This window comes from Dendropsophus ebraccatus, chromosome 13, assembly GCF_027789765.1.
Source record: "Dendropsophus ebraccatus isolate aDenEbr1 chromosome 13, aDenEbr1.pat, whole genome shotgun sequence".
Classification (NCBI taxonomy): Eukaryota; Metazoa; Chordata; class Amphibia; order Anura; family Hylidae; genus Dendropsophus; species Dendropsophus ebraccatus.
The window spans coordinates 83500907-83516913 of NC_091466.1; the positions used below are offsets into that span (position 1 = coordinate 83500907).

Here is a 16007-nt window from a genome sequence, read left to right on the forward strand (position 1 = left end):
GGGGACCATCTATGAGGGGGGGGGGGGGAAAGGGGACCATCTATAAGGGAGGGGGGAGAGGAGGCCATCTATAAGGGAGGGGGGGGGGAAAGGGGACCATCTATAAGGGAGGGGGGAGAGGAGGCCATCTATAAGGGAGGGGGGGGGAAAGGGGACCATCTATAAGGGAGGGGGGAGAGGAGGCCATCTATAAGGGAGGGGGGGGAAAGGGGACCATCTATAAGGGAGGGGGGGGGGAAAGGGGACCATCTATAAGGGAGGGGGGGGAAAGGGGACCATCTATAAGGGAGGGTGGGGGGAGAGGGGGCCATCTATATGGAGGGCAACATGGGGGGGAGGGGCCATCTATAAGGAGGGCAACATGGGGGGGCATCTATAAGGGAGGGTGGGGGGAGAGGGGGCCATCTATAAGGAGGGCAACATGGGGGAAGAAGGGCCATCTATTTGGGGGGGGGAGAGGAGGCCATCTATAAGGGAGGGCGGGGGGAGAGGAGGCCATCTATAAGGGAGGGCAACATGGGGGGAGAGGGGCCATCTATTTGGGGGGGGCAACATAGGGGGAGAGGGAATACACAGAGGGGGGCATATATTATTAGGGGGTCACACAGAGTCAGCCTACCCACTAAATGAGGGTGTAGAGGGGACAGTACAGATGCAGTGTGTATATAGATGAGAATGGTGCCAGAGTGAGGAGACTAATATATCTGTCTGGCAGATTCTGTGGATTCGTGGCTCGGAGAAGTTCTCATAACGGCCCAGGGCAAATGGAGAAGATGGAAAGGGAAGAACTCGGATCAGAGAAGACGTCCCCTGTGAGTCACCTGATATAACTGCACTGTAATGTATATGGTGTATAGAGCCTGTGTAGAGCTGGGGCCACCTCTATATGACTGGATGAGGTGATTTAGTATACTGGATTTGGTCAGTAACAATATGGTGGTGATGGTAGTGGTTGTGGTGTGGCGGTAATGTTTCCTCCCTATATACTGGTATTACTGGTAATATTGGTCTCAGTATACAGGATTTGGTCGGTAACAGTATGGCGGTAATATGTACGGTGATCATACTTTCTCTTCCAATATGCTGGTGTTATTGGTAATATCTGTCTTGGTGTGTGTATGTGTATATATATATCTATATCATAAAAATCAAAGTCTGTCTCTCTGTCTGTCTGTCCTTCTGTCTGTCTGTCTGTCCTTCTGTCTGTCCTTCTGTCTGTCTGTCTGTCCTTCCGTCTGTCCGTCCTCTATAGACTTCCAAACGCCTGAACCGTTTGACCCCAAATTTGGCCCACAGATACATAGGGTGCCCGGGAAGGTTATTGCGAAGGTCCCGTCCCCGCCAGATGTACAGGAGGGGAGGGGGAGGGGAAAGAGAGGCGCCCCATAGAGATGAATGGGAAAATCTCCTCACTGCACACACAGGTGATATAATTAGCTGCAGCAGACACGGCAGTTGGAGCCTTAGCAACCAATAGGATTACTGCTTTCATTTTCACAGGGAGCAATGGTTGCTAGGGAAGCTGCCTCACAACATCCACAGTAATAACTGGTAGACCCCCTACTCCATCTATACAGTACAGGTATACAGGACCCCTACTCCAACTATACAGTACATGTATATACAGGACCCCCTACTGCATCTATACAGTACATGTATACAGGACCCCCTACTCCATCTATACAGTACATGTATACAGGACCCCCTACTCCATCTATACAGTACATGTATACAGGACCCCCTACTCCATCTATACAGTACATGTATATACAGGGCCCCCTACTCCATCTATACAGTACATGTATATACAGGACCCCCTACTCCATCTATACAGTACATGTATATACAGGGCCCCCTACTCCATCTATACAGTACATGTATATACAGGACCCCCTACTCCATCTATACAGTACATGTATATACAGGACCTCCTACTCCATCTATACAGTACATGTATATACAGGACCCCCTACTACATCTATACAGTACATGTATACAGGACCCCCTACTCCATCTATACAGTACATGTATATACAGGACCCCCTATTCCATCTATACAGTACATGTATATACAGGACCCCCTACTCCATCTATACAGTACATGTATATACAGGACCCCCTACTCCATCTATACAGTATATGTATATACAGGACCCCCTACTCCATCTATACAGTACATGTATATACAGGACCCCCTACTCCATCTATACAGTACATGTATACAGTACCCCCTACTCCATCTATACAGTACAGGTATACAGGACCCCCTACTCCATCTATACAGTACATGTATACAGGACCCCCTACTCCATCTATACAGTACATGTATATACAGGACCCCCTACTCCATCCATACAGTACATGTATATACAGGGCCCACTACTCCATCTATACAGTACAGGTATATACAGGACCCCCTACTCCATCCATACAGTACAGGTATACAGGACCCCCTACTCCATCTATACAGTACATGTATACAGGACCCCCTACTCCATCTATACAGTACAGGTATACAGGACCCCCTACTCCATCTATACAGTACAGGTATACAGGACCCCCTACTCCATCTATACAGTACATGTATACACAGGGCCCCCTACTCCATCTATACAGTACATGTATATACAGGACCCCCTACTCCATCTATACAGTACAGGTATACAGGGCCCCCTACTCCATCTATACAGTACATGTATACAGTACCCCCTACTCCATCTATACAGTACATGTATACAGTACCCCCTACTCCATCTATACAGTACATGTATATACAGGACCCCCTACTCCATCTATACAGTACATGTATATACAGGACCCCCTACTCCAACTATACAGTACAGGTATACAGGACCCCCTACTCCATCTATACAGTACATGTATACAGGACCCCCTACTCCATCTATACAGTACATGTATATACAGGACCCCCTACTGCATCTATACAGTACATGTATATACAGGACCCCCTACTCCATCTGTACAGTACATGTATATACAGGACCCCCTACTCCATCTATACAGTACATGTATACAGGGCCCCCTACTCCATCTATACAGTACATGTATACAGGACATCCTACTCCATCTATACAGTACAGGTATACAGGACCCCCTACTGCATCTATACAGTACATGTATATACAGGACCCCCTACTCCATCTATACAGTACATGTATATACAGGACCCCCTACTCCATCTATACAGTACATGTATACAGGACCCCCTACTCCATCTATACAGTACATGTATATACAGGGCCCCCTACTCCATCTATACAGTACATGTATATACAGGACCCCCTACTCCATCTATACAGTACATGTATACAGGACCCCCTACTCCATCTATACAGTACATGTATACAGGACCCCCTACTCCATCTATACAGTACATGTATATACAGGACCCCCTACTCCATCTATACAGTACATGTATATACAGGACCCCCTACTCCATCTATACAGTACATGTATACAGGACCCCCTACTCCATCTATACAGTACAGGTATACAGGACCCCCTACTCCATCTATACAGTACATGTATATACAGGACCCCCTACTCCATCTATACAGTACATGTATACAGGACCCCCTACTCCATCTATACAGTACATGTATATACAGGACCCCCTACTCCATCTATACAGTACATGTATATACAGGAGCCCCTACTACATCTATACAGTACATGTATACAGGACCCCCTACTCCATCTATACAGTACATGTATATACAGGGCCCCCTACTCCATCTATACAGTACATGTATACAGGACCCCCTACTCCATCTATACAGTACATGTATATACAGGACCCCCTACTCCATCTATACAGTACATGTATATACAGGACCCCCTACTCCATCTTTACAGTACATGTATATACAGGACCCCCTACTCCATCTATACACTACATGTATACAGGACCCCCTACTCCATCTATACAGTACATGTATACAGGACCCCTACTCCATCTATACAGTACATGTATATACAGGACCCCCTACTCCATCTATACAGTACATGTATACAGGACCCCCTACTCCATCTATACAGTACATGTATACAGGACCCCCTACTCCATCTATACAGTACATGTATACAGGACCCCCTACTCCATCTATACAGTACATGTATACAGGGCCCCCTACTCCATCTATACAGTACATGTATACAGGACCCCCTACTCCATCTATACAGTACATGTATATACAGGACCCCCTACTCTATCTATACAGTACATATATATACAGGACCCCCTACTCCATCTATACAGTACATGTATATACAGGACCCCCTACTCCATCTATACAGTACATGTATACAGGACCCCCTACTCCATCTATACAGTACATGTATACAGGGCCCCCTACTCCATCTATACAGTACATGTATACAGGACCCCCTACTCCATCTATACAGTACATGTATACAGGGCCCCCTACTCCATCTATACAGTACATGTATATACAGGACCCCCTACTCCATCTATACAGTACATGTATACAGGACCCCCTACTCCATCTATACAGTACATGTATACAGGACCCCCTACTCCATCTATACAGTACATGTATATACAGGGCCCCCTACTCCATCTATACTGTACATGTATATAGGACCCCCTACTCCATCTATACAGTACATGTATACAGGGCCCCCTACTCCAACTATACAGTACAGGTATACAGGACCCCCTGCTCCATCTGTACAGTACATGTATATACAGGACCCCCAACTCCATCTGTACAGTACATGTATATACAGGACCCCCTACTCCATCTATACAGTACATGTATATACAGGACCCCCTACTCCATCTATACAGTACATGTATACAGGACCCCCTACTCCATCTATACAGTACAGGTATACAGGACCCCCTACTCCATCTGTACAGTACATGTATACAGGACCCCCTACTCCATCTATACAGTACATGTATACAGGACCCCCTACTCCATCTATACAGTACATGTATATACAGGAGCCCCTACTCCATCTATACAGTACATGTATATGAAGGAGCCCCTACTCCATCTATACAGTACATGTATATATAGGAGCCCCTACTCCATCTATACAGTACATGTATATAAAGGAGCCCCTACTCCATCTATACAGTACATGTATATACAGGAGCCCCTACTCCATCTATACAGTACATGTATATACAGGAGCCCCTACTCCATCTATACAGTACATGTATATACAGGAGCCCCTACTCCATCTATACAGTACATGTAAATCCAGGAGCCCCTACTCCATCTATACAGTACATGTATATACAGGAGCACCAATCCATCTATACAGTACATGTATATACAGGGCCCCCTACTCCATCTATACAGTACATGTATATACAGGGCACTACAGGTATACCAAACTGTGACTGGGTAACTGGGTAACACCGCCACACCAGGCCTGACCAATACCGCTATACTGTGCTGGATAACACTGCCACAACAGACCTGACCAATACCGGCAAACTGTGACTGGATAACACCGCCATACCAGACCTGACCAATACCGCCATACTGTGGATAACACCATCATATCAGACCTGACCAATACCGCCATACTGTGACTGGATAACACCGCCAGACCTGACCAATACCACCATACCGTGACTGGATCACACCGCCACACCAGACCTGACCAATACCGCCGTACCGTGACTGGATAACACCGCCACACCAGACCTGACCAATACCGACACACTGTGACTGAATAACACTGCCATACGGGTAAATACAACCCTGCAGGTATACAGGACACTACAGGTATACAGGACCCCAAAACTATACACTACAGGTATACAGGACCTCCACCAACTATATACTTCAGGTATAGAGGACCTCTACCAACTATATACTACAGGTATACAGGACCCCAAACTATACACTACAGGTATACAGGACCCCAAAACTATACACTACAGGTATACAGGACCCCAAAACTATACACTACAGGTATACAGGAACTCCACCAACTATATACTACAGGTATATAGGACCCCAAACTATACACTACAGGTATACAGGACCTCAAAACTATACAGTACAGGTATACAGGACCTACACCAACTCTATAATACAGGTATACAGCACCTTCACCAACTCTATACTACAAGTATACAGGACCCCAAAGCTATATACTACAGGTATACAGGAACTCCACCAGCTGTATACTACAGGTGTATAGGACCCCAAACTATACACTACAGGTATACATGACCTCCACCAACTCTATACTATAGTTATACAGGACCCTCAAACTATTCACTACAGGTATACAGGACCCCCGAACTGTATACTACAGGTATACAAGACCTCCACCAATTATACACTACAGGTATCCAGGACCCTCAAACTATTCACTACAGGTATACAGGACCCCCGAACTGTATACTACAGGTATACAAGAACTCCACCAATTATACACTACAGGTATCCAGGACCCTCAAACTATAAACTACAGGTATACAAGACCTCCACCAACTATACATTACAGGTATACAGCACCAACTATATACTACAGGTATACAGGACCCCCGAACTATACAGTACAGGTATACAGGACCTTCACCAACTGTACACTGCAGGTATACAGGACCTCCCTCAACTATACACTACAGGTATACAGCCCCCCCAACTACACACTACAGGTATACAGGACCCACTCCCCACCTATACACTATAGGTATACATCCCCCCAACTATGCACTACAGATATGCGAGACCCCTAAAAACTATACATTGTGGTTATACAGAACCCCTCCAACTATGCACTACAGGTATAGACTAATTCCACTGATTAACTCAGATGAAACAATACCTTTAGCTTGGCCTCCTGGGCACCTTAGAACAAATCTAATTAACACACTGACACTTTATACCCGGGCAGCGCCGGGTACATTTTCTAATATATATATATATACACACCAATAGCATCACTTGGTCATGAAAGGAGGGGGGGGCCCAAGTTGGCCTTTGCACCAGGGCCCAGGAGACATTAGCTACGCCTCTGCCCTTCGGGTAATGAGAGGGTTAAGCCCTCTAATTAGAGTCAGTAGGCATGGGAGTCCACTGAGGGGTTACGATGTGAAGCAGAGCGGCTTCTCTCGGGGCTCCTCAGGCGTCGTCTGGAGCGTCTAGAAGAAGGGCTTGTTCTAGGGGCTCTGGAGGTGTTCCCGGGTTGATGTTGCTGTGGTCTTTTAGTCGGGAAAGAAGACATCGTGGGCCATTCAGGCAGGGTGACATTCGGCAGGTCCAGGTCCTGGAGAAAGCCGGGCAGGTCATCAGGTGAGCGAAGAGTTAGGCTGCCTTCACACCTACCGTATTGCAGCAGAAAATCCGCTGCGGATCCGCAGCAGATCCGCAGCATATTTAATTAAATGAATGAACACAGCATCAAATCCTCACTTACAAATCTGCTGCGGATCCGCAGCATATTTAAAGAGAACCAATCACCTAAATATAACTGTCCCTATTATGACAGTACATCTCTCCCTAAGTCTATTCATGAAGATACAGACTGCATTTGCAGTCTGTATCTTTATACTTTACCTGATCCTCTGTTCCCTGGCTGTTCCGGTGGGCGCCGCCATCTTGATTACGTCACTTGCGTTCCAGCGGTGCGTTCCAGCGCGACGTCAGCAAGATGGCGCCACCGCCGGAACAGCCAGGGAACAGAGAATCGTGTAAAGTATAAAGATACAGACTGCAGAGGCAGTCTGTATCTTCATAGATAGACTTCATGAAGATACAGACTGTATTTGCAGTCTGTATCTTTATACTTTACCTATCCTCTGCTTCAGTGCCGCACGGCCGGGCGCCTTCATCTTGATTACGGGCCTTGCGTTCCACCGCTGGAACGCAAGTGACGTAATCAAGATGGCGGCGCCGGCCTTGCTCCACCGAAGAAGAGGATAGGTAAAGTATAAAGATACAGACTGCAGAGGCAGTCTGTATCTTCATAAATAGATTAGAGAAGAGGGACTTTAGATAATACACAGCGATCTTGCGCTGTATAGCGCGAGATCACTGTGTATTAACGGAGCGGCGGGCAAAGGATCATGGGAACCTTTCCTGCCGCTCTGCATGACGGGAGTTTCCTGTCTCGCGCTGGCTCTTTTGAAAAGAGCCGGCTCGAGACAGGAAAGTAAAAAGGGAATAATTCAAAAACGTGACAATAAAAATAATGAATTATATTTACAAATGTCAATAAAATGATGATTTACATCTAATTAGGGAATAAAATTTTTTTAACTTTCGTCCATGATTGGTTCTCTTTAATTAAATGAATGAACACAGCATCAAATCCTCACTTACAAATCTGCTGCGGATCCGCAGCGGATTTGACAGTGCGTATTTAATGCTGTGTTCATTCATTTAGTTAAATCTGCAGCGAATCTGCTGCGGATCCTGCGGTGCCTTCACACCTACCGACTTGCAGCGTTAATAACGCTGTGAGTCGGCTAGGTCCTGGCAGATCACTGTCAGTACATACACGCAGCGGTCTGAACGACTGCTGCGTGTATGTAAATCTGCCGGCCACTTAACCCCTTCTGATGCCGGCCAGCCGCCTCCCGCTCAGCTCTGTATACATTACCTCCTCGCTCCACGGGGTCCCGGCGTACTGCTCTCGCGCCCGGCCAATCAGTGTGTTGCCCTGCCGCAGCCACTGATTGGCCGGGCGGGAGAGCAGGACGCCGGGACCCCGTGGAGCAAGGAGGTAATGTATACAGAGCTGAGCGGGAGGCGGCCGGCATCAGAAGGGGTTAAGTGGCCGGCAGATTTACATACACGCAGCAGTCGTTCAGACCGCTGCGTGTATGTACTGACAGTGATCTGCCAGGACCTAGCCGACTCACAGCGTTATTAACGCTGCAAGTCGGTAGGTGTGAAGGCATCCTTAACCCTTTGAGGACCAGGCCCAAAATGACCCAGTGGACCGCGCAAATTTTGATCTTAGTGTTTTTGTTTTTCCCTCCTCCCCTTCTAAGAGCTCCAGCACTCTCAGTTTTCTATCTACAGGCCATGTAAGTGCTGGTTTGTTACAGGAATAGTTGTACTGTGTAATGGCGTCATTCATTTTACCATAACATGTATGATGGAATCCCAAATATATTATTTATGAAGATGTAAAAAAGAATGCAATATGGTAACGTTTGGGGGGTTCCTGTGTCTACGTAATGCACTATATGGTAAAAGCGACACGACACTATTATTCTATAGATCAGTCCGAACACAACCATATGCAGGTTACACAGATTCTCTAATGTTATATATTTTTTTTTATGAAATCCTTTTTGTTGCCAATTAAATATTAATAAAATGGGCCTATTGTGACGCTTATAACGGTTTTATTTTTCACCTACGGGGCTGTATGGGGTGTCATTTTTTCCGCCATGATCTCTAGTTTTTATTAATACCATATTTGTGAAGATCGGACGTTTTGATCACTTTTTATTGATTTTTTTAAAATATATAATGTAACATAAAATCGGTAATCTGCGCACTTTTTCCCCTCTTTTCGTGTCCGCCGTTTACCGGTCGCAATGACGCTTGTTATATTTTAATAGATCGGACAATTATGCACGCTACGGTATATTATATGTTTATCTATTTATTCATTTTTATATGTTTTATTTATATAATGGGAAAGGGGGGTGATTTAGACTTTTATTAAGGGGAGGGGTTTTGGGGTAGTGTGTTAGTGTTTTGAACTTTTTTTTTTTTTACACTTTTGAAGTCCCTTTGGGGGACTTCTACATACATTAGTCTGATTTCTACACTGATGAATGCTATGCCATAGGCACAGCATTGATGAGTGTTATCGGCGATCTGCTCATTGAGCCTGCCTGTGCAGGCTTAGTGCAGCAGATCGCCGATCGGACCGCACGGAGGCAGGTGAGAGACCTCCGGCAGTCCGTTTCAACGATCGGGACCCCCGCAGTCACACTGCGGGGGTCCCGATCGGTAAGTGACAGGGGACTCCCCCTGTCACTTACACTTAAACGCCGCGGTCGCGCCGTGATCGCGGCGTTTAAGGGGTTAATGACACGCGGCAGCGCGATCGCTGCAGCGTGTCATTACCGGTGAGGTCCCGGCTGCTGATTGCAGCCGGCCCCCACCTGCTATGAAGCGCGCTCCGCTCCGGAGCGCGCTTCATAGCGGGAAAAACACCCAGGACGTAAGGTTACGTCATGGGTCGTCTGGGGACAGACTTCCATGACGTAACCCTACGTCCAGGGTCGTCTAAGGGTTAAGGTCCTGTTGCCCCTACGTACAGTAAGAGCAAAAGGGAAGCACCATCGGTACGGAATGTTCCTATCCTGCAAAACTGTTAGGAGTGGCTTCAAGGCCGCCCTCTGGGCCAGGGTGTGGCGGGAAAGGTCAGAGTAAAGGAAGATAGGCGTATCTTTGAAGAGCAGTCTGCGCCTACACCTTGCTTTTTGCAGAATGTCCTCCTTAATAGCATAAAAGTGGACCCGGCATATCACATCACAAGGGCGTTGGTCGTCTGGGTTGGGAGGGTGCAGCGCCCTGTGTACCTGATCCAGTTCAATATAGGCATCAGAGGGCCGGGCCAAAAGATCATTGAAAATGGCCGTCACGGTGGAGTAGAGGTCTCCAGGTGCTACAGATTCCGGCAGTCCTCGAACTCGGAGGTTGTTCCTCCTATTCCTGTTCTCGATATCGTCGAGATGCTGCTGGAGGAAGAAGAGTTGTTCAGAATGATGGGCCACTACAGACTGCAGGGCTTGTACCGTAGAAGAAGTCGTCTCCTGTGTCTCTTCCACTAATTGCACTCTGGCGGACACATTGGAGAGGTCTAGGCGAAACTGTGAGACTGCGGAGGTGCAGAGTTACTGGCAGGCGGCGCAGCGGGCTCTGCTTCCTGGAGGCGCGTGACTGCAGTGGATAGCGGCGCGCACTGTGCCGACACGTGGCACGGGTCCTGTGGGCGGCCATCTTGGGGAGAATCCATCGGGCATTCACGCCGGGACGGAGGACGGCAAGCGGCGGCTCCAAGCTGTGGAGGAGCCGGGCTGACGGAGGGACCGGGCTGTGCAAAGACCTGTGCCGTATCGGGATCAGCCGACCGGGGAGCCGTGTCCGGTCCTGATGTTGTGCTGGCAGCAATGGCTACTCGCGGTCCGGGCTGTTGCTGGGACATCTGGGACCGGGTGAAGTACGCGTCTATGGCGGTCTGAGGCGAGGTAGGACGAGTGGGGGGCTTCCCCTTAGCCTTCTTAGTCTTTTTGGCCGTTGTCCCCATGAAAATAGGTGCCGGTATGCGGTGCAGGAGCTTAGGAGCAGCACGTCCTCACACTTCCATCGCTAGCCACGCCCCCCGGTGTTCCCCTTTAAGGGCAGCTTCACATGTACCGGATTCACAGCGGATTTCACGCTGTGAGTTTGTCAGCGAAATCTGCTGCGAACCCTGGTACTGTCACTTCAATGGGGTTACATACACAGCGGAATTTTCAAGTATGTAACCCAGCCCCTTAAACCCCCTGCAGCATACATTACCTGCTCGGCACAGCGGCTGCATGTGAGACTCCCGGCTCCCATCTCCCATCGGTCCCGCTCAGCCAACCAGTGCAGCACTAATTGGCTTAACGGGAACGACGGTAGCCTCACATGCTGCGGGCATTAGATCTTTTTATGCCCAACTTCTTGAGGATTTGATCATCCTGAACTGAGGACTACTCAAAAAGAACACTTACTTATATGACAGAACAATAACGCTTGGAGAAGTTGAAATTGTGGCCATGTCACCAATGAACCTAAAGACTCGAAGAGAAAGGAATGACATTGTGGAGAAAGCGTATTTATAAGGCCATGACGGACTGGTTCTGTACTGGGAACATGGCTTCAGATGCAGAATAAACATAGGTACTGTATATTCCCCTTATCCTACTCTGAGATGCATTGATCAGTAGAACAGGACCATCTCCACAATACGAAGGACAACATTCAACAAGTGTATGAACCTGTGTTTAGCTAAAACCCCATTATGGGCCTATAGCAGGAGTAATTGGAAGATGAAGTTCTATGAAGGTACCATGGTGTCCACATGATGTAATAAAAAACATGACTTAGACCAGGCTACCTTCTGGAACTACTTCACGATCCATTTTCAATTCTCACATGCCAATCAGAAGCACTTGGTAAGTACAGGGACAATGACCAGTCTGCGACTTTTCAGCCCGATACAGTTATGAGTCGTGGGTCCTGACACTTTCGACACATTACACTTTTCAACTATAATATGTTGTAAGTCAGTTCTGATCTTGATTTATCTTAGTGGGTCCAAAAGATACCACTGAAGTCAGTAAGATCAGCTGCAGGTTGTCACCCCTCCCTGTTAGTAATGACTAGAGATGAGCGAGTAGTGAAATATTCGACTTTTGAGAATTCGAATCGAGTAGTCACCAAGATTTGACTATTCGATTGAATATTCGATCCCATTATAGTCTGCAGGAAAAAAAATTCTCGGCACTTGGAAATCCAAATTGGAGGTCACCAAGTCCCCCATGAAATTTCCCTAGATGATGCCAACACCTCCGAAATGAAACAGACATTAGGGGGAGCGTGCCTGGGTGCACCCAACACCCCAAAATCGCAGAATAATGCCACTCTCTGCTTTTTGCGAAGGAAAAATATTTGTGAATGCTTACGGCAATGTTCACACATTTTGTTCGAATTTCTTGCGCAGCGTTACATGATTCCAATGTGCGTCCGTAAAGCGTCATGTTATTCATGTATGTATCACTGTTTTATTTTGGGGGCAGAGACCCTTGTACAGGTGTGTAGGGGTTTGATGGGCTGTAGTGTATAGTACAGGTGTGGAGGGGTTTGATGGGCTGTAGTATATAGTACAGGTGGCTGGTGTGAAGGGCTGTAGTGTATAGTACAGGTGGAGGGGGTGTAATGGGCTGTAGTGTATAGTACAGGTGTGGAGGGGGTGTGATGGGCTGTAGTGTATAGCACAGGGGTGTAGGGGGTGTGATGGGCTGTAGTGTATAGTAAAGGTGGCTGGTGTGTAGTGGGTGTGATGGGCTATACTGTATAGTAAAGGTGGCTGGTGTGTAGGGGGTGTGATGGGCTGTAGTGTATAGTACAGGTGTGGAGGGGGTGTGATGGGCTGTAGTGTATAGTACAGGTGTGTAGGGGGTGTGATGGGCTGTAGTGTATAGTACAGGGGTGTAGTGGGTGTGATGGGCTGTAGTGTATAGTAAAGGTGGCTGGTGTGTAGGGGGTGTGATGGGCTGTAGTGTATAGTACAGGTGTGTAGGGGGTGTGATGGGCTGTAGTGTATAGTACAGGTGTGTAGGGGGTGTGATGGCTGTAGTGTATAGTACAGGTGTGTAGGGGGTGTGATGAGCTGTAGTGTATAGTACAGGTGTGTAGGGGTGTTATGGGCTGTAGTGTATAGTAAAGGTGGAGGGGGTGTAATGGGATGTAGTGTATAGTACAGGTGGAGGGGGTGTGATGAGCTGTAGTGTATAGTACAAATATGGAGGGGTGTAATGGGCTGTAGTGTATAGTACAGGTGTGTAGGGGGTATGATGAGCTGTAGTGTATAGTACAAATATGGAGGGGTGTAATGGGCTGTAGTGTATAGTACAGGTGTGCAGGGTGTGTGATGGGTTGTAGTGTATAGTACAGGTGGCTGTTGTGTAGGGGGGGGTGATGGGCTGTAGTGTATAGTAGAGGTGTGTATGGGGTGTGATGGGCTGTAGTGTATAGTACAGGTGTAGGGGGTGTGATGTGCTGTAGGGTATAGTACAGGTGTGTAGGGGGTGTGATGGGCTGTAGTGTATAGTAGAGGTGTGTATGGGGTGTGATGGGCTGTAGTGTACAGTACAGGTGTAGGGGGTGTGATGGGCTGTAGTGTATAGTACAGGTGTAGGGGGTGTGATGTGCTGTAGGGTATAGTACAGGTGTGTAGGGGGTGTGATGGGCTGTAGTGTATAGTAGAGGTGTGTATGGGGTGTGATGGGCTGTAGTGTACAGTACAGGTGTAGGGGGTGTGATGTGCTGTAGGGTATAGTAGAGGTGTGTATGGGGTGTGATGGGCTGTAGTGTATAGTACAGGTGGAGGGGGTGTGATGGGCTGTAGTGTATAGTACAGGTGTGTAGGGGGTGTGAAGGGCTGTAGTGTATAGTACAGGTGTGGAGGGGGTGTGGTGGGCTGTAGTGTATAGTACAGGTGTGTAGGGGGTGTGATGGGCTGTAGTGTATAGTACAGGTGGAGGGGTGTGATGGGCTGTAGTGTATAGTAGAGGTGTGTATGGGGTGTGATGGGCTGTAGTGTATAGTACAGGTGGAGGGGGTGTGATGGGCTGTAGTGTATAGTACAGGTGTGTAGGGGGTGTGATGGGCTCTAGTGTATAGTACAGGTGTAGGGGGTGTGATGGGCTGTAGTGTATAGTACAGATGAAGGGGGTGTGATGGGCTGTAGTGTATAGTACAGATGAAGGGGGTGTGATGGGCTGTAGTGTATAGTACAGGTGGAGGGGGTGTAATGGGCTGTAGTGTATAGTACAGGTGGATAGTGTGGAGGGGTGTGATGGGCTGTAGTGTATAGTACAGGTGGAGGGGTGTGATGGGCTGTAGTGTATAGTACAGGTGGAGGGGGTGTGATGGGCTGTAGTGTATAGTACAGGTGTGTAGGGGGTGTGATGGGCTGTAGTGTATAGTACAGGTGTAGGGGGTGTGATGGGCTGTAGTGTATAGTACAGATGGAGGGGGTGTGATGGGCTGTAGTGTATAGTACAGGTGGATGGTGTGGAGGGGTGTGATGGGCTGTAGTGTATAGTACAGATGGAGGGGTGTGATGGGCTGTATATTACAGATGTGTAGGGGGTGTGATGTGCTGTAGGGTATAGTACAGGTGGAGGGGGTGTGATGGGCTGTAGTGTATAGTACAGGTGTAGGGGGTGTGATGGGCTGTAGTGTATAGTACAGATGGATGGTGTGGAGGGGTATGATGGTATGTACTGTATAGTACAGGTGGAGAGGGTGTGATGGGCTGTATATTACAGATGTGTAGGGGGTGTGATGTGCTGTAGGGTATAGTACAGGTGTGTAGGGGGTGTGATGGGCTGTAGTGTATAGTACAGATGGAGGGGGTGTGATGAGCTGTAGTGTATAGTGGAGGGGGTGTGATGAGCTGTAGTGTATAGTACAGGTGGAGGGGGTGTAATGGGCTGTAGTGTATAGTACAGGTGGATGGCATGGAGGGGTGTGATGGGCTGTAGTGTATAGTACAGATGGAGGGGTGTGATGGGCTGTATATTACAGATGTGTAGGGGGTGTGATGTGCTGTAGGGTATAGTACAGGTGTGGAGGGGTATGATGGTATGTACTGTATAGTACAGGTGGAGGGGGTGTGATGGGCTTTATAGTACAGGTGTGTAGGGGGTGTAATAGGATTTAGTGTATAGTACAGGTGGAGGGGGTATGATGGGCTGTAGTGTATAGTACCGGTGTAGGGGGTGTGATGGGCTGTAGTGTATAGTACAGGTGGAGGGGGTGTAATGGGCTGTAGTGTATAGTATAGGTGGAGGGGGTGTAATGGGCTGTAGTGTATAGTACTGGTGTGGAGGGGTGTAATGGGCTGTAGTGTATAGTACTGGTGTGGAGGGGTGTGATAGGATGTAGTGTATAGTACAGTTAGAGGGGTGTGATGGGTTGTAGTGTAGTTCTAGTGCGGCTCCACCAGTGCGCTCAGGAACCATTAACCACTTAGATGCTTTTCAGTAATTAAACTACCTACATGGATTAAAAAGGCCAAATAAATATTTCTAAGAATTGTCTGTAAACATCTTGCTGGTTTCGCCAGCAGAGCCGCCTGTCAGTGCCTCCTGGGTCTTACTCTTCCAGTGTATAGTGTATGGTTATAGAGGCAGGAGATTAGGAGTGGTGTCGCTTTAAGAAGTCTGGCGCCAGTGAGCGCCCTTTAATCCTTATACCTCTATGTAATTA

The 16007-nt window shown here is 47.7% G+C and overlaps 1 protein-coding gene across 3 annotated transcripts in view; it reads left to right on the plus strand.

The window, feature by feature from the left end:
• Nucleotides 1–16007, plus strand: part of ENTPD5 (ectonucleoside triphosphate diphosphohydrolase 5 (inactive)) — a 102860-nt gene that overhangs the window by 26453 nt on the left and 60400 nt on the right. For all 3 annotated transcript variants that reach the window (XM_069950850.1, XM_069950853.1, XM_069950849.1), the window contains exon 2: nucleotides 716–812. In XM_069950850.1, the coding sequence (XP_069806951.1) occupies nucleotides 716–812 (97 nt within the window). The remainder of the gene's footprint in view (nucleotides 1–715; nucleotides 813–16007) is intronic.